The 19324-nt window shown below is 40.0% G+C and overlaps 1 protein-coding gene across 3 annotated transcripts; it reads left to right on the top strand.

The window, feature by feature from the left end:
* The first annotated feature begins 213 nt into the window (after positions 1-213).
* TTF1 (transcription termination factor 1) lies at positions 214-18801 on the top strand. Of its 3 annotated transcripts, none has more exons than XM_054007843.1 (11): positions 214-291; positions 4337-5284; positions 5707-5951; positions 6949-7134; positions 8091-8169; positions 9187-9317; positions 11577-11805; positions 12671-12760; positions 13996-14061; positions 14808-14893; positions 16427-18801. In XM_054007843.1, exons 2-11 carry the CDS (start codon positions 4398-4400, stop codon positions 16597-16599), a joined length of 2172 nt encoding a protein of 723 aa, XP_053863818.1. In that variant the 5' UTR covers positions 214-291; positions 4337-4397; the 3' UTR covers positions 16600-18801. The 3 variants fall into 3 exon arrangements, with proteins under 3 accessions (XP_053863818.1, XP_053863819.1, XP_053863820.1); XM_054007844.1 differs by lacking the exon at positions 214-291 and adding an exon at positions 902-957; XM_054007845.1 differs by lacking the exon at positions 214-291 and adding an exon at positions 903-953.
* Positions 18802-19324: the final 523 nt, after the last annotated feature.

The raw sequence follows: 19324 nt of genomic DNA on the forward strand, positions 1-19324 counted from the left end.
GAAGATGCGAACCAGGCCAGGCCCAGCCCGCTGAGGAGCAGGCGCGACGAGGCGCCGCGTTCTCCCCTCCCGAGCGGAAGCACCGTAGCCGCTAGCCAGTGACAGAAGGACTCGGATCCGTTCCTCCTCAGGTCCGGCAGGGGACACTTCCGGTCCATGGGGCAGCGGAACTCGGCTGAGACACTTCCGGCCCGGCCGCCTGGGGGAAGCGGGATGGGGACGGACACTTCCGGGAGCGAGGCGTGCGCGCTGGTGGTGCTGCTGTGTCCTGCGGAAAGCTGAGTCGGACAGGTATGGGGCGGGGGGAGCGGCCTGAAATCGGAGTAGGGGGGAAGTGGTTGGTAGGAGGAGTGACGGCGATGCGGGACGGAAAGCGGAATGATTTTGGAGAGAACGAGAGGGTGGGGGAGGAAAGAATGGATGAAGGGTTGGGGGAGTGGAGGCGAGGGATGGGTTAGTGAGTGGGGGGAGGAGGGAGGATTGGGGCAGTGAGGGGGGCGAGTGGTGGGAGGGTTGGGGGCAGTAAGGGGGCGAGTGGAGATGGATGGAGAGTTAGGGATGGGAGTGTGGGGGGGAGGGATGGAGGATTGGGGCAGTGAGGGGGGCGAGTGGTGGGAGGGTTGGGGGCAGTAAGGGGGCGAGTGGAGATGGATGGAGAGTTAGGGATGGGAGTGTGGGGGGGAGGGATGGAGGATTGGGGCAGTGAGGGGGCGAGTGGTGGGAGGGTTGGGGAGTGAGGGGGCAAGTGGGGATGGATGGAGGATTAGGGATGGGGAGGGAGAGGGAGAGTGATGGGAGGGTTAGGGGCGGGGAGGGAGGGAAGGAGGGTTGGGGGCAGTGAGGAGTCAAGTGGAAGGAAAACGGGGCTAGTGGTGGTGGGGAGGATTATGGGCAGAATGATAATGGCTTGGGGCAGAATGTTATTGGGACACCAGAACCAAGCTCCTTTGTGCGTGAGTAAGTGCGACTGGGGATGGTATTATGGGAAGAATCGCAACACTAGCGTTAACTTGCCTCCCTGGGGTGGGCAGGTAGTTCAGCCCTACCATTCTCTTATAACTACTATCTAGTCACGGAATGGCTATCGGTGTGAAATTAATTTAGGGGTATCTGTCAGGTAATGAGATGACAAAAACTATTACTGACTAATCAGTTCCCTTGTTGGCAGACTCAGTAGAGAGGCCAGAGAGTCAATGGTTCATGGCAGCATGCTTGATTTCTTCATGTAGTTAATGTACCTGCAGCTATAAATGGTGTACTGTGTGGCTCGAAACTTGTCTCTCTCTCCAACAGAAGTTGGTCCAATAAAAGATATTATCTCACCCACCTTGTCTCTCTCAAATAAAAAAGGGGGCAGGAATAGGGGAAGCCCTCAGAGGGTTTGTCCCTACTGAAGATTTTTAACTGATGGCTAATTAACTCAAGAGCTTTAACACTTTTGTACGCTAGTCTTGATGCTCTCCAAAACATTTTCTCAGCTACACTAGGAACAAACCTTTGGAATGTGTCTAGACAAGCCTTAACCTTTACAAAGATGTCTTGGGTTTAATTGATCAAGGTATGTGGGATTGGAAAGGAATTTCCCCCCAGGTCAGATTGGCACTGGCCTTTGGGGAGCTCTGCCTTCCTCTGCAGCATGGTGGTTTGCCAGGTTCATCTGGGTACATCTCATGTAATCAACTTCCTGCTATTGCAGGGTCCTCAGGTATTGGTGCACCTCAGTGCCTCCTGTTCTCTGCCTGTGGCACATAATAGTTTAGTCTCCTGAGGACTGTAATACTTTGGTCTAATTTCAGATGTTGGGTTTAGTGTGTGGCTGCAGGGTGGTGTTGGTGGCCTGTGATGTACAGGAGGTGACAATAGATTGTCTAGTGGTCCTTTCTGGCCTTAAATTCTATGACAGTAACATCTCTAAAAATCACGCTACTTTTATGTAGGTCCCTAAAAATGGCTTTAGGTGTTGATCTTTAAGTATCTTTTTTGAAAAAGTGGTCTTCTTTGATTTTATATAAGGGTCGTGTTCTAGTCTTAATCTTTGTATGATCTCCTGTTAGTATTAGTAGGAAGTCCATTGTGGACTAACTTTGTAGTTTCATCCTAGTTGCTGCTGTTGTCCTCCATGGCTGAAGATGGCGCTGATGACGGTTTTACCTATTGCAAGTATGGCTGTGGCTAAAAAGACTGGCAGTCCTTTCCACACGAAATGCATAAGTAGCTCGATGATGAGGAAGGGATTACAGTCTGTGTCTGCTGAGTCCGATGCTGTTTACGATTCAGCCTCTGTGCTTTAAAATCCATATGGTGGTTAATCTTGAACTGGGTAACCCCATTGTTGACTTCTGCTTGCCAGCATGATCTATCTGTTGCTGACGACTCCCAGCTGTCAATTTCAATGTTGTACTGTTTCAAGTTATGCTTTAAATGTGTCCTTGAAGTGTTTCTTCTAGCCACCTCATGTGCAGTTGCCCACTTACAATTGGCCATACAGCAACTGGTTTGACATTCTGGTGTCACCCCTCCGAAACACATGACCAGCCCAGCTTAACTGTGATGCGATTAGCATATCTTCAATCCCTGTAGAGTGACTACATTCCAGAACCTTATTATTGGTAACTTATTCTGCCATTTGATGCCCAGTATAGCACACAGATATAGTAAATGGAACTTATCTAGAAGCTTAATGTGATGCCTGTAGCATTTCCAGGTCTCACAACCATACAGCAAGTTGGACAGCACAACTGTTTTTATACCTTGTTGCTGCCAGACTCTGATAGTATGCCAGATGATGAACTGGCTTTGTTAATATGACTTGTCAGCCCCTTGTCTATGGTAATATCATTAGACAATATACTGTCAAGGTAACAGAAGTTTGTACCAGCATCCAGCTTTAGTTTTGAGTTGGGTTTCCCTCGCGCAGAGTGATAAATTACCTCCGTCTTTTTTAGATTGTCAGCCTGTACCTTTCTGCAGACTCTGCAAATCTGTCCATAATCAGTGTACATCTTCTAGAGCACTGGTTCTCAAATTTTTTTTTTCATGGACTCACTTGAAAATTGCTGAAGGTCTTGGCGCACCACTTAATGATCTTTCCAAATGTTGTATCTGAAGAAGTGAGGTTCTTACCCACGAAAGCTTATGCTCCCAGTACTTCTGTTAGTCTCAAAGGTGCCACAGGACCCTCTGTTGCTTTTTACAGATTCAGACTAACACGGCTACCCCTCTGATACTTTCCAAATGTTGTTTGTGCCGTAAGCTAACTATTGTAAAGTGCTTTGCATAAAAGCGCTATATAAAAAAACCCTTAATAATAATAAACTTTTTTTGTTCTACAAATAAAAGCAAACAACTCATATTTTAATATCAGTAGTCTTATCTTTCTAATGCAATGGATGTGCCCTCTCTCCCCCGCCGCAGCAGCCCCTGAGCCTGGGCTAGGAAGGAGGGGGGTCTCTCCCCTGCCACATTGCTGAGGCTGGGAGGGAGGGCCATCTCTCCCCAGCAGTCGCAGCCCTGGAGCTGGGGAAAGTCGCCTCTTTCTCTGGCAGCCGCAGCCCTGCACATCCCAATTCCCCCCATCCCCTTTTTCTCCCCCCACTTCCCCCTCCCCCCTACTTCCCCCAAGGCCACCACCTCACCTTACATGTGCATCTTCTCCAGGGTCCAGGCACCTAATTAGTGGAGCCACACCGGCGAGGTCCACTACTTAGGTGAGTGGCCCTTCATTCTCTTGTGTGCGGCCGCCCAGGTGCGCACCTTAGAGGGAACTAACTGCGGACCCCCTGAATGGAGCTTGCAGATTCCTGGTGGTCCACAGACCACAGTTTGAGAACCTCTGTTCTAGAGTATGATACTTGAGCCAGGATAGAAGTCAGCTCTTTTCCGTAACTCTGTTGGTCTTAGGCAAGTTAGAGCTGATAGTAAATGATCAATAAAAAAATATTTTTGTCACTATAGTAAGGAGATATAACATGAAATGAATAGAACCTGGGAGACCTCTTTTGAGTAAGAATGTGCTACTTTTATCTAGAGAGAGACAAGGTGGGTGAAGTAATATATTTTATTGGACCAACTTTTACCTAGTCACTTTTCAACGTAAAATTGCATTTGAAAGCACAACAGCTTAAATGTTTTGGGTCTTTAGGAAAACTGGATGACTCTGAAGTAGTGCCAGTGGTAATTTTAAATATCCTTGTTTTTCCTCCATGTAAGTCTATTTAATGGTGTTAATGTAGAGATTATCAAGATAGTATCCAATTGTATGTTGTTGACTTTCATGAAGTTTACTTATGTAAATTATGACACTTGAGTAAAACTTCTTTTCTTTTTATTATTCCAGGAAAGTGAAGCAGACATAAGAAGCAAGTACAAATTATTTGCATATCCTGCACTTTATAAAGATGAAGAAGAAAAACAGAGAACATAGCGAGAGCCTTGAAAGCAACAAAAAGAAATGTATGCAGAGTGTGGAAGTTTGCCCTCATTCTCCTTTGCTCTTTGAAGATCAATCTTCCCAGGACATTTATGTTCATAAAAAGAAATCGAAAAAAAAGAAAACCAAGCAAGAGAAACAAGACTCTTGGCTAGATAATTCTTGTATTGGTGGGACGTGTGAAGTTAATAATGAAACTGTAACAGATGCTTCCAAAAAGAAAATGAAAAAAAAGAAACGGAAACACAGTGTTAGTGAGCAGGAGCAAAATAATGTACTCTGTATCCATGTGAACCAAGAGATGGACACAACTTTGGAGAGAGTTGATTATACTTATGTAAATGCATCTGCTAAGAAGAAAAAAAGAAAAAAGAATTTGTCAGAAGAGCAGGATGAGGTAAACAAACTGCCTGGCTTGTATGCATTTGGAAATGATTGCAGAAGCCAAAAAAAGAAAAAAAGAAAACAGTCCAGCCCCTGTGAGACACAAGAAGCCAGTGATGAAACCTTTGCATCATCGTCTTTGTCATATTCAGGACAAAATTCTACGTCCTCTCAAGAAAGGAATGATGAGGTTATGATGTCAGGGTCATCTTCTAAAATGAGCATTCCCGTAGTGCCCAAAAAACGCCACAAAACCCATAAAGGTGGAAAATCCTCCAGAAAAGACAAGACTGATATGAGAGAGATTTCTTCAGTATTTGATGAAAATCCTCTGGATGTGACTGCTGACATTTCTATGATTACTTCAGAGGGTAATAATGGCTGTTCTGAAGAAACCATAGTACCAGTTAGAAATATTGATTTCCCTTTCCAATCACACTCTGAACAAGCAACCTCAGAAGCTAAGAGAACGTAAGGCTTGAATTTTCTCTCTCATCATTTCTATTGCATCCATCACATAGTTATCTGAGCTACTGCATTTGGTGAAGTAAAGTATGTTCTAAAAATTATTTCACTTTGAATAATCAAAGATATTAGTATCAGAGAGAAAGGGAAATGTTATAAGTCAACAGCTTCTCTCTTACTAGTGTCCTCCATCAAAACATCTATGGATATAAGCTACATTTACATGTTGGGGATTTTGATGACCTTGACAAACCATTTGATCAGGATTTGGTATCAGAATTCCTTAATGGAGTTACAGCTATATTGTAAGGGTTAGAAATAGGTTGGGGCGAGGCAAGGAGCATAGTTCCTTACCCTTTGCTTGTAGAATCATAGGGAGGCTAATAATCATCTACACCATTGAGCTATATAATTCTTCTCTTTACCAGGTTACCAGAGTCTGTGGCATCTGAAACTGAGGAACACCAGGATGTTGGATTTACAGAATCGGAAAACTCTATCATGTTGAATAATGAAGAGTTCCTTGAAAGTTCCAAGTGTTCAGCAATGGATTTGGAGACTGTCAAAAGGAAATTGGAGGAGTTCATTCCTCAAGTGTGGACATTGTCAGAAACATCAATCCTAAAGATGGCTGGGAGAGACCTGATCAGGTTTAAAAAGTTTAAAGAACAAGGTGAGCCCCCAGGAGGACACTGTACTGATTGAGGGACTGAAAGTAATTGGATAGAGGAGAATAAAAAAGAGATTTTATATAGTGCCTTTCATGTCCAAAATATCTGGCTTTTAGAAATTGAAATGCAGGAGACTCTATCACAGCTTCCAATTCCAGTGGAATAGCAGCCGGTTTAAATTATTTAACAGAAAGACAAAACATCTGACTTAGCTCCAGCTAGAGTGTTTCTTTAGAACAGTGATCCCCAAACTTTTTGCCCCCCACCCCAGAGCCAGGAGCGGGGCTGTGGCTCTGAGTGGGGGATCGCGGACAGGGATAAGGAGGCCGAGGCAGGGGCCACAGCTGTGGGTGGGGACAGGAGCAGACCCGAGGTCTGCAGTGATGACTGGACACAGAACCCCGGGCGCAGAGCGGGCAGTGGGGACCCCAGTGTGGCAGCTGCAGGTGGGACCCTAGGCGCGGGGCCGGCAGCCAGGACCCCAGGCACGGATCCCCGGGAGTGGAGTGGCAGCCAAGGCAGCAGTCATGAGCAGAGCTGGGCAGCACTCCCTCCCCACCCCCTGTAGGGGGCTGGTCCAGGTTCCAGTCTCCCTGCCCCCAAACATTACTCCGTGCCCCCCTCAGGGGGCATACCCCACAGATTGAAGGCCTCTGCTTTAGGATGTAAAACATTTACTGTCTGAATATTGTTTCCTTATTCTGTGTTATATTCTATTGAAAATGATTGTTGCATTCCATCTGTGAACAGCTCTATTATGTCTTTATTCCCAATTCCATTTTTCTCTTATTTCAGTCTTTGTTGGTGCACATTATCCTGGCACCCAAATTATAATCACGAGGGTACCTCTGAATCATCCATCATTGCTCCCTTTCTCTGTTAATTGCTATCTTATCATCTGTTTGCCAAAATTTCCTGTAAACTTGTCTTTTCAAGATGTAATGCAAATGACGTGTTTGAGTTTTTGTTTTCCTAAATCTAACTTATTGTATATTCCAGGTATGCCTATCAAGTTTGGCAGGTTTTCTCAGAAGGAAAATACTCAAATACAGAAGAACATTGAAGACTTTTTATCGCTTACAGAAATAGAGAATGCAGAGAAACTCTTATTTACCTACCGGTACCCAGAAGAGCAACAAGCCATCACCAAATTGAAAACAAAATATGCTTTTGGTATGAAGATTGGTGAGTATTAATTATAGTTCCACTTTAGGTAGACGGATCCTGCCCTCCAGTATATGGTGGCATCATTTGCATGTCTTGTAAAATGATCTGTTGTTTAAAAATGTTCAATTGTAAATCTTACTAAAATGAAAGAAACACAGTTTCGAGATTACATATAGTTGGTAAAATATCTTTTATGCTGTTGTGAATAGCTGTGTTCATTTGTGATGGGGTTGGAGGTTGGGATTCAACTTCATCCCACCTAGCAAGATTAATTGATTTTTAAGGCCTTTATGATCAAAGGTGCAATTTATGCCATTTCTTACGGGCTGGGCAATAAGTAAACTGACTGGCTGAAATTTTCAAAGCAACCTAGGAGGCTTATTAATGAGTCTAAATCCCTTAGGCTGCTTTGCAAATCTTAACCATTGTTCTCAGTGTACATAAGCTGGCAAATTCCGTGCACAGTGTTGGCCTAAACCAAAGGAAATTAGATTACTAAAAGAGGCAGTTAGTCAAAATGTTTGTGTGTAAAATTCTATTTGCTTTGTTCCTATCTTGGAAAATTAACTATTGAACTTGTGATAATTTCCGAAATTACTTGCTAAGTCCCTTTTTCATGTGTGCTAGAAAACAGGATCAAACCATTTTTTCTCTTCAAAAAGCAGATGTTTCAAATAACATACTTGTTCCTCTGTGTCTTTTATCTATTTATTTAATGCACTTTCAAAATTACTTTTCATACTATGTTTATTTTGTGTTGTACTAACTGTTTGACAAAACTATTCAGGAGATTCAATTCAAATTGGTCCCAACTCCTTTTTTTTCCATTTTCTTCAGCCCCATAGAATGTATTTTTACACTGATTATATAAAATCACTGATCTTTTTCCCATTACTATGTTATGTTACTTTCTTTAGTATCCTTTCCTCTGTGTCTAATATATTTTAAAACTGTATTATTTGTCTGTCTTGTAGCTGAGGGGATTCCACGGCCCTGGAAACAGGTATATTTTCGGGCAAGAAAGATGTTTGACCCAAACAACTATAAAGGGAGGTAAGAAAATAATTCAGGCAGCATCTGAATTCACAAATTGTCTCAGATGCTCACACGTTAATTTATTTCAGTTTTAAAAACATAGATACTAAGAGGACCACTCCCCTCCCCTGATGTGAGAAAACTTTCCAATTATTAAAACAAAATAATGAATTTACACTGTTCTGCTGACCAGTCCTAATTGATTCCAATTCCATTGCTGTTACATTGCAACTCCCATGTAATGAAACACCCTGTCCTGCCCTCAATCTAACCCTTACACAAATATCTGAGCAAAAAGTTGGACCTTGTAGCATGTCTGGAAGGTTAAAATCTGGGTTTTGGCAGAATGGGAAGAAGTGCATTTCCGAACTGAGGCTCTCTCAGAGAATGCTCGTTGGTGAGTTTTGACTCCAGAGTTTCTGTTGTGATAGCCCCTCCCTCCTTGTTCACACAAAGAGTAGCGATCTTAAACAGCACACATCTCTTGATGAGTTTGACACTGCATTAGAAAAAGCTCTCTTATGGGTGCAGTCAACTTGGGTTCATTTTAAAAACAAAATGTGGCATGTATAATTCATTGCTGATTGGTTTTTTCCTTTTAAAACATAAATTGTTGAGCCCTGTAGTCTGAAAATTCCATGACTGAATGAATAAAGTTTAGTACTCTCCAAGTACTGCCTATGTCAGAGTTCCTCTGACAAGTCTATGGGTTTACAATCACATTTTTCTACTCTAAAATATTTTTCTCTACCTTGTTGCATCATCCATGTAAACAGGGAGACTGACTGTACAGGGAAAATGTGCATTTGACAGTGAATAAAGCCAAAGTAAACAAACTAATATTCCTGTAAGTATAAATAAATAAATTAATGGAAATATCCATTATAAGACTAGAGAGAGGAAAAGGTCTTTTTCAAAGTACTACTTATAACAGGAGCGGGTATCTTTTCAGACGTTTTAAAGGTGATGTTCATCTATAGCAACCTGGGTTTTTTTGGATTTGCAATTGAAGCTACTTACTTTTTGCTATCTTAGGTATTCTGAGGACGAAAAAGAAAAATTAAAGAAGTTTTATGCTATACATGGCAACAACTGGAAGAAAATTTCTGAGATGATGTCTCGCAGTACCCACTCAGTTGCTATGAAGTATTCTCAGATTAAGTCCCGTAAGGCATAATATGCATCATTTAAAAATAACAATTCACATTTTAAGTTACTACTCTAGCAAGTATTTTTAGTATCGTTTTTGGATGTTATGAATTAAATAGTTCAGAGGGTTGATTTCTTTCTGGGGGTTGCATGGGTTCTTGCTTTTCCAAATCACTGTTTTAGGTGCATAGAATTTTAGAAATGTAGGGCCAGAGGGCATCTTGAAAGGTCATCAAGTGCAGCTCCCTGCACTGATGCAGGACATGTAAACCTTAGACCATGCCAAAACATTTCCCGGACCTAAAGAAGAGTTCTGTGTAAGCTCAAAAGCTTGTCTCTCTCACTGACAGAAGTTGGTCCTATAAAAGATATTACCTCACCCACCTTGTCTCTCTAATATCCTGGGACCAAGGCTACAACAACACTGTATGGACCATTCCTGACAGGTGTTTGTTCACCTATTTTAAATCCACCAGTGATGGGAATTTCACAACCTTTTTTGGAAGCCACAGCCTGACTGAACAGATTTTCCTAATATCTAACCTAAATCTCCCTTGCTACAGATTAAACTCTTAACTTCTTGTCCTACCTTCACTGGACGTTGATCACCACTCTCCTTATAACAGCCCTTGACATATCTGAAGACTGTTATCAGGTCCCCACTCAGTCTTTTCTCAAGACTAAACATGCCCAGTTTTTTTTTTTTAACCTTTCCTCATTGGTCACCTTTTCTAAACCTTTTAACATTTTTTGTTGCTCTCTTCTATACTCTCTGCAATTTGTCCACATCTTTCCTGAAGTGTGGTGCCCAGAATTAGACACAGTACTCCAGCTGAGGCCTCACGAGCGCTGAGTAGAGCGGACAGTTACTTCCCTTGTCTTACATATGACACTCTTGTTAATACACCCCAGAATGATAATTAGCCTTTTTCACAACTGCATCATATCATTGACTCTTATTCAATTTTAGATCCATAGCCAGTCATTCCTCATTTTGTAGTTGATTTTGTAGTGAAATATACCCTTTGCAAATTCATATTATATTTAAGACAGGTTCAGTTGGCTGTAGTCCCTTTAGCCAAAGAAATGGCTAAGTATACTTTTTTGGTTTGCTGTTTCTCAAAAATGAAAAGACTTTTTCTTTTTGGTAACTCTAATCTGCAGAGAGGAAAGATTTTCCCTGCTTCATGGAATGGCAGTAAAAATATTCACTGGGAGGCTTTTGTAACACAGTGGCTGGTGTTAAAAAGTAGACGTATTAGTATGGGTCACTTCCCCATGCTCCTCCATTGCAAAAATAGGAACATATCTCCAGTTAGCACAAATAAGTAATGCACATACACTAGGTACTGTACAAGTATTCCTGTTACATTTTCAATTTAGTACTTATGGAAAGTCAAGTAAACTTGTTGTTTTCTGGAGAAATTAACTTAGAGATTGAAGCCCAAACAGTGCATTAATCTAATCTCTCTCCCCTTCCACCCACCCACCCACCCACACACACACACTCACTCACTCACTCACTCTCTCTCATTCCCATATTCTCATATAGAATGTTTGAAAAGTTGCCATTGTTTGAAACGGCATTGTAATTTAAGGTGAGCTATATTTCATCAGCAAATATTGAGAAAAAAATCACTGTTCTTTAAGAGGTCCATTTCTATTTTTCCAGCTGTTACTACAAGAAACAGATGGCATTAGTTTGTAACAGTTTTTTCTTGTTTTCCTAATTAGTTCTTTGCAGTGCACTTTGAAAATATAATGTGCTATATAAACAATAAGTGAATATCACAACACTCCTGTGTGATGTAGGCAAGTATGATTTGCATTTGTCAGACACGGAAATTGGTACAGAGGCCAGTAATCAAAAATGGATGCCTAAAGTTAGGCGCCTAAGTCCATATTTAGGCATGCAACTAAGAGGCTCAACTTTTCAAAAATGCCAAGTACCCAGCAATGTCTACTCAAGTCAATGGGCATTGCTGGGGTGCTTGGCACTTTTGAAAATCAGGCCACTTATTTGTATGCCTGGATATGGATTTAGGCTTCTAATTTTTGGTATCCTTTTTGAAAACTTCAGCCAGAGAGGTTAGATAACTTAGCCAAAGTCTACTGAAGGAGTTAGTGATAGGTGTGGGAATGGAGCTCTGGAGTTCTTGGCTCCTGATATTGTCCTTTGTTCACTTGTGATGCAGGATCAGACACTTCTTTTTCTCTTTATTCTACTCACTTGTGAGAAGTGCTATATAAATCAATAACTTTATTTAATAATATAGAGGTTAATTCTGGTCCTTGGAGTAAGGAGGAGACACAGAAGCTAGTTCAAGCAGTGAAGGAGACCATTCAGAAGAGGGCTGATTTGGAAGACATACAATTCTTGCTACAGGCAGAGAACTCAGATGGAACTCTCTCAGTTGAACGTGAACAACTGTACAAGAACATATCTTGGACCGAGATAGAAGCTAAAGTGGGAACCAGATATTGGCGACAGTGTAAACAGAAATGGTAAGGTTTATTTTGGGTCTGGCTACTAATACACACTTCTGGAGTTACCTCTGTTACTTCTTGTTCCCTTTCCTCAAACTAGAGGTACTGTGGCATATGTTTGCATGATTAAACATCTGGTCATAATAGATACGTGTCACATCAGTTGGTTTTAAAAGACTTCCTTCTTTTTCAGTTCCAAAACTTGCGTTTACCTGTACACAGACTATGGCCCCAATTCTACAAAGACATAAGAATGTGCATAACTGGAAGTGGGGCTACTTTCACGGGTGAAGTTACACATGTGCTTAAGTCTTTGCACGGTCTGGGCCTGTTCTATTGTTGTCTGTGACAGTGTGGTGTTACATATTATGAATTATTTTTTGAAAGAAAAGAGGCAACTTCATAGGCACAGTTGGTGGCTTTCATCATAGTAATGAAAAGAAATGGTTAGGGAAATGATGGAAAAGTAAAAGTTTTAAGAAATAGGAGATCTAGAACCAAAGTTTGCCCTTACACTGGTGCAAATTTGGAGTAATTCCACTATAGTGAGTGGAATTACACTGATGTAAGTGACAAGAGATTCAAGCCCCTAGATTTGAATCTTGCATTAGACTGAGCCTCTTGGATCTGAACAGTTTCACTTACAAAACATGTTAGCAAGCTTATAAGAGAGGTAAAACCATTGGAAGGTAGGGGAGAAAGGGTCTTGGAGGGAAAAGCAAAGCTATAGAGCCATATAAGACAATTAACAAAACACATAACTCTCTAATTTAGTGGGGAACAAAAATAGATCTTTTTTTAAACCCTAACCCTGATCCTCCTCCTTCCCCCCGCCCCCCGACGTGGTGGGAAAATGCTCTTTTCTTATCTTTGTTTTCCCCAGGATTTCAATTGTAACAAAGAAAATGTCCAATGGGCAGAATGTATATAGTGGGACTAAAGGTTTACAGGCCAAAATCAAGCTTATTAAAAGGTATGGATCATATTTGTGCAATGTTCTGTGTTTTTTGTCTAGGGATCATGGGTTATGTTATGAAAGTGTCCTGATTGATAAGAACCTGCTAGTAAAGTAAAAATCTGGAGTACATGTAGGGGGAAAGTGAAGAGTGGAAGGTTTCTGGATTATTAAACTCAAAGGACAGTAACCTCCATGGTGTTATATTCCACACTTAGGTTTCTGTAATGTTTATACAGGCGTTCTGTAACAGAAAAACAGTTATAAAGCACCCTAATAATTATTCTGGGGACTTAGACTGTGGCTTGACTATGTAAAAACAGTACTTTCGTACTCCACGGAGCTGCTCCTTGTGTATGTTCAGATTCATATTTGTTCTCCATTTCTTTTTATTCTTGTTAGTCCTACAGAGCCAACATAGCTGATATTGAGCAAGTAGTATATTCTTTTCCATCTTGTGCATCATCAAGAAAATTACTTAAATTCCAATCAGTAACAACTGTGTAATCCTGTTGCCTTCAGTGGCTTTGCCACAGGTGAATGAGAGCATGATCTGAAGACAGGCAGTTGCATGCATGTTAAGTATTATTGAGGACCTAATTTGGCTTTCAGCACCTTTATCTACTGGTAATGAAGCATGAGATGGAAAGAGCGTACTCTTGTAATCAGAGCAACACAATCTGGAAAATTTTAGTGCAAATAGATTAAACTTTCAGAAAGATAGGAGCAGTTCAAAATAAGGACTTTAACTAAATGCTTCTACTTTAGCACCTTAACTTATTATTATTATTATTATTATTATTTATTTTATTATTGTAATTTATTATTCATATTATCATAGTACCTAAGAGCCCTAGTCATAGATCATGACCACATTGTGCTAGACACTGTAGAAACACAGAACAAAAAGGTGGTCCCTGCCCCATGGAGCCTAAAATGTGTAATACAATAGACTAGACAACAGATGGATATAGACAGTGTAAGCCTTGTCAGTGCGCATGAAACAATATTTGAAAATGCTGTTGTGAGCACAAGGAGTAGAAGATATTTTTATATAGCTTTGTTTTAATTTGGCAACCTTAATGTTGCATAAACACAGTTTATGCACTTAACACACAAGCACACTTACACGCAGATTTTACCAGCCCAAAATGTGCTGTGTCTTGTAATGGGGAGAAGGAACATAGACTCAGGGTTTAGTTAATTGCCGTCTCAGATCTCCCTATAAATTCCTTCTGTATTTTGATTCTCAGATTGTATGAAATGAAGGTGGAAGACGCTAATGAAGTGAACTGGGAAGAGCTCTGTGAGATAATTGGGTAAAAACATTTGTTTATTATATGGCCACAAACAAGTAGCATTTATCATACAACTTATCTGGCTTGTGCTACAAAGGAATCCACAGGTTTGGACCCATACAGCCTCATGTTGTCCTGTTAAATTCAATAGGATTCTGCACTTGCAGAGATCTCCGCAAGATTAGAACCTAAAACTTGGGAATCAGTGTTGAAATTTAAGATGCCGGAAAGCTATTTCTTCTACCCACCCCATCTTATAGCCATACAAATACTGCCAACATTCTGAGGCTGACTTGCTGTTCCCTATATGAAAGACTGTGATGAATAACACTGGGGACATTTTTATTTCATCATTATAGTATAATTATTTGATAATTGAACTGTAATTTTGCAGAATGGATGCTGTATGTAAAATTACCCAGTACTGTTGACTTCGTGTACTGAATTTTCCGGATCATACAATAGAGCTGATTTGAAGGGAAAATATTTTCCACTGTAAACCCCACTTACTGTTTAGTGCACATTCAGAACATACAGTGTTTGCCTTGATGTACTAATGCTAAAGAGACAAGAATGTCTTGGCCAATATTTTTTATTTATTTGGGATATGTATTCAGTGGTCTAAAGACCAAAAAGATTATAGCTAACCCTGCGAGAGGTTGGTTAATTGGAGCAAAAAGTGCCATTCCCATGATTGGACGCCATTCTAATAGTGAAACTTCCCGATAGTATGTTGTATCACTAATTTTGAACTTTTCTCTTTTCAGAGATGTCCCTGAAGCCTATGTTCAAGCCAAATTTTACAAGTTAAAAGCTACCAGCGTCCCTTCTTGGCAAACAAAGACTTTTCCCGGTTAGTGTATTTATGGTTGCATTGTGTGTCATTCTGTCAGGTTTGTCCCTATATAATTAGACTAAGATCATACACATTCTATCATCGTTTAATATTTTGGATGTATAGTTACGCAATAGCACCCAATCACTGATGCAGTTCACAGTGTCAGTCTGCATTGCCCAACCACCCTAGACTTGGAACTTTTAGTACTACTTTTGTTAGAAAGCATTTATGTGTGTGTGTATTGATAGGATTATCAGTCCAAGCTCTACCCATTGGAGATGCTGCTCCTAGTAGATATTCAAAATATGATCATTCATGGTCTCTATGCTTGGCATCCTCTCGGTGAGACCAAATATGCCCATGGGCTCTGCTGGGAAACTTGGACCTGACTTGCCCTGTATTAGACATGTATGTCCCACTGGGCTTCTTGAACGTGGCTCCCATAAAGGGTGGCAATGTGGTTTATATGCCTCGTAGAGCTCTGCTAGTCTCTCTGGGCTTGGCTCTTTCTTGATTTGAGGTGGGAAGAAGTGGTGCTTTTTCCAAGTCAACTTGCTCCTGGTGCCAAAATGATCTGTCATTATACATTGTGCAGGTCTTCATATATTCTCTCCCCATTCCTTTCTGGCATGCTTTGAGGAGCCATGAAACTGTTAACAATATTGACATTTAAAGTATTATCACTGGGTGTCTGAATTAGCACCTACTGTATGAGATGAATAGGGCAGGTCACACCAATCAGAGCTATTGTTTTGGGTACCGCAAATGCAGTCAGACGTCAGTGTATCAGTTATATGCTCAGTTCACATTTTCAGTGCTATCTCAGCAACCATAACAGCTAGAAAATTAATTTAAAAATAAAAAGCCTAGGTTCTGGAGAACAAGGAGGCAGCATGAAAAAGGCATTGGTAACCAATTTGAGCCCTGAAGGGTATAAACAGATTACAGTGGTGGAATACCAAGCTGTGAAGGGTGTAGGGCATTGAGGTTTCCCATTACAAGATTATATTAAATTATTTACTCAAGTTCACAAAGTGAATTATTGACAACAAGTAAGAGGACTCAGGAGTCTGAGCTCCTAGTCCCCTAATCTACCACTCAACAGCGTCCATCACATAATACCTTTCTGATATTAAACCAGAAAAACTTCCTTCTTGAATCTGTGATTAAGACCATGCAGAACAAATTCATGGTTAGAGCAGAAGACCAAGAGACTCAGGATTCCTGGGTTCTATTTCCAACTTGCTGACTTGCTCCCTAAGCTTAGTCAATTCACTTCTCTTTGTCAAAGTTCTGATATCAGTAAAACAGACCTTATGCTTATGGGGGTACATTGCAAACATTAATGTTAATATGGTGCCTTGAGATTGTCTGTCTGGAAAAAGTGCACCATATACTCTTAGCACATAAATGCAATTGTTAATTTAATCAGCAAAAAAAAAAGTAACAATATGTTTAGTTTTGCAAACCTTTCTGAGAGAACACAGTTTGCTAATGAAAAGACCAAGATGAGATTAAAACTAAACTGCGTATTGTTCATTTTTAAAGAAATAATCGATTACCTTTATGATGAGACACTTCCATTGCTTGAGAAAAGATTAGAAAAAAGGCAGAAGAGGCCTCAGAGTTGTGACATGTCGCCTTCCAGCTGCGAGAGAAAGGTTTTCCAGTTCAGCGATATCTTTGACTACAATGAAGATGATGCTGATGACAATGACTGATTATCCTCCAATATGTTCCCTCTTTGCACACCCCCAATATGAAAAATGGATTTTGATTAAACTGGGTTAAATCAGAAACTGAATGTATATGGCCATGAAATAATGGGAAGAATGAAGACACGCAAGTCTGCTTCTATTGTTTTGTATTGAACAGAGAAGTAAATACAGATTATTTTTTGCAGTATCTTTGTTATTAGAGACTTTTAACCTTATCTTCAGATTGTTTGAGGAAGCTAAAGGTCACTTTGTATTGGACTTGTGGAAACACTGAAAAACAATATTTTTTTCTTAATATTTCATTCATTACAAATTTGCTTAAAGTCCTGGGTAAGCCTGTCTGAATGAATTTAGGTTTTCAGCATTCTAATTTCAAGTTAGGATCTTCTTTTAAAAAAAAATCGGCCTTAAAAAAAAAAAAAAAAAAAGTCTGTGTAAGGAGATTTTTTTTTTTAATTTGCTGTGTTCAGTATGTATTTAAAAAAATGCAACAAACTGTTTAGGTAAGTAGAGGGTACCACCAGTCTTCAGAGATAATAACAACTGTGGATAAATCAACTTGAAATGTAATGACTAAGATTTTGTAGATTCTGTCAAACATTTTCCACCTAATTGAAACATTGGAATATTAATGAAGCCAGTGTACTGTTAGCCAGACTGCAGAGAATTGATTGCTATATGGCTAATTTAAGCTGTTACACTGGTGAGTCAGTAACTGCACAGTTGCCCCCTTTCTCCTTGCGCTCCCCTTTGCTCTGACTGGCTAAGACAAATCCATTTCAGTATAATCACTTATATGACCAAACTGATTTTGATACTGTAAAAATGGTCAAATAACTGAAGTTTATAAACAGACTATTGATCTGAAGAATTTTTTCAGAAAAGTATGCTTAAGAATCTTTATTACATAGCCCACATTGGGCACTGTAGAAGTATTAGAGTAATAAATTTTTGAAGAATTATGGAGCATTTCTGGGCCTCTGGTTAAATAGTATCAGTTTATAAAATGTCCAAATTCATAGAGGAGCCATAGTGAGGTCTCTTAGGTGCATCATGTGTTTTTATTGGCCTGTGCATTTTATATTTTTCTTTTTAATCAAAAATATTAACTTTTATGAGTAAAAACTTTTAGGTTTGTTTCCTAAGGGCTTGTCTACAGCTGAAAACTGTTCCAGAATAAGGAAGGGTACAAGTTTAGTTCAGAAAACTGTATTACTAGGACTGCTTATTCTAGTGTCAAACTCTGCATTTATGCTTCGTGTATGCTCAGTGTGGTGGTATGTTGCCAGTTCTTCAATATAGAATGATCTATTCATAGTTGTTAAAACCAAACGATGCCACTGTAGTCATCTAGTCAGACCTCTAGCAACACAGGCCATAGGACTTCCATGAATTCAGTTTAGAAAGCTATTCATCTGCTGAGACCTGAAATTCGGTTATTTCTCCAGCAACAGTTGATGACCCAATAACAACTAAAAGAAATCCAGGAGCTGCACTGTTTTAGATGATTGTGACATCTTGTGTTGCTGCAGGGGAATCGCAAAAGCCTGAATTGTAGTTTTGGCAGTTATTTTGTTTTAAAAACAGCTGTAATATGTCCTGCATAAACTGTTAATAGTTTTGGAGCTCGGGTTACTCTGTTTTAATCTTTTATACAACAAAAAAGGGCATATGTGCCTTTTCCTTTGACTACTTTTTTACTGTTTCTATTAAAACTGAAGTGATACACTTAAGATTTTCTTATTCTTTTTTAATATAATGCAGTGAGAAAATTGTCAATAGATCATATATTCCTTTTTTGTAGGGAAATATTTCTATGTAAATATTACAATAATAAGAATATTGATGGAGAAGATGAAAATTGTACATATGTCTTCATTTTATGATTTCATTCTTGTAAGATAATGGCAATTTTCTGTAAATAGATAAAGAGAATGTAAATAATTTGGTGTGACTGCAAGTAAAGTTTGTCTTTGTATAGGGTTTGTTCATTGCATTTTCTATAAAGACTCATCAGAAAATGAGGATACAAGCAGTATTGCAACCTGTTATGATATTTAGTGTATTACTTAAACTTCCACCTCCTGGAGTCAGGTTGTTAGGTGAGAATCTTATCTCTCACTTTTTAAAAAAGTTTCCCGTTTGAAAACTGTAAACCCCAAAGGCTCAAACACCAGAAGGCAAATAAAAAGAATCCAAAATTTATTATTTTTAAAGTCTCATTTTTAAGCCAATCATGATTTTTTGGGAGTCTGACTCATGATTTTTGAATGTGTGGGATTAGTAATACTGTACAAGTGGATGCTGGCTAATCCTGGCCTACAAAGATCACATTTTAGCATCTGAAAAACTGAGATGCTTGTTCCGATTGTATGCACTCAGCCAGACACACAAGTAGTGATGTCAGTTGTTGGTTCTGTGTGTGTTCTTTCTGTGTGATGCACCGGCTCTATCCAGATAGCCAGTATAGCAGATTCTGATCAGACTGCCCAAGAAGACAACAGACTCAGATCAGTGGTGAAGGCACTCAGCCAGGTTTATTGCCAACAAAACACAATACTAATGCCCCGGCTCAAAGTACACTAATACATGTATGCCTGTGACAATGGACCAGCTCAGTGAGCAGTAGGATTTTCCACTCCCCCTCAGCCAGACAAAGACACCCCTTCTGGGACCCCTTTCTTATACACTGATACAAACAAGTTACGTATTGCTCCTCTGATGTGGT

This window comes from Malaclemys terrapin, chromosome 17, assembly GCF_027887155.1.
Source record: "Malaclemys terrapin pileata isolate rMalTer1 chromosome 17, rMalTer1.hap1, whole genome shotgun sequence".
NCBI lineage: Eukaryota > Metazoa > Chordata > Testudines > Emydidae > Malaclemys > Malaclemys terrapin.

What these genes read in the sequence shown, in the direction of transcription:
- TTF1 (XM_054007843.1), top strand. Translation starts at nt 4,398, where the DNA reads ATGAAGAAGAAAAACAGAGAACATAGCGAGAGCCTTGAAAGCAACAAA. An exon ending in TAAAAAGTTTAAAGAACAAG is followed by an intron (nt 5,952 to 6,948) that starts GTGAGCCCCCAG and finishes TGTATATTCCAG; the next exon opens with GTATGCCTATCAAGTTTGGC. An exon ending in CGACAGTGTAAACAGAAATG is followed by an intron (nt 11,806 to 12,670) that starts GTAAGGTTTATT and finishes TGTTTTCCCCAG; the next exon opens with GATTTCAATTGTAACAAAGA.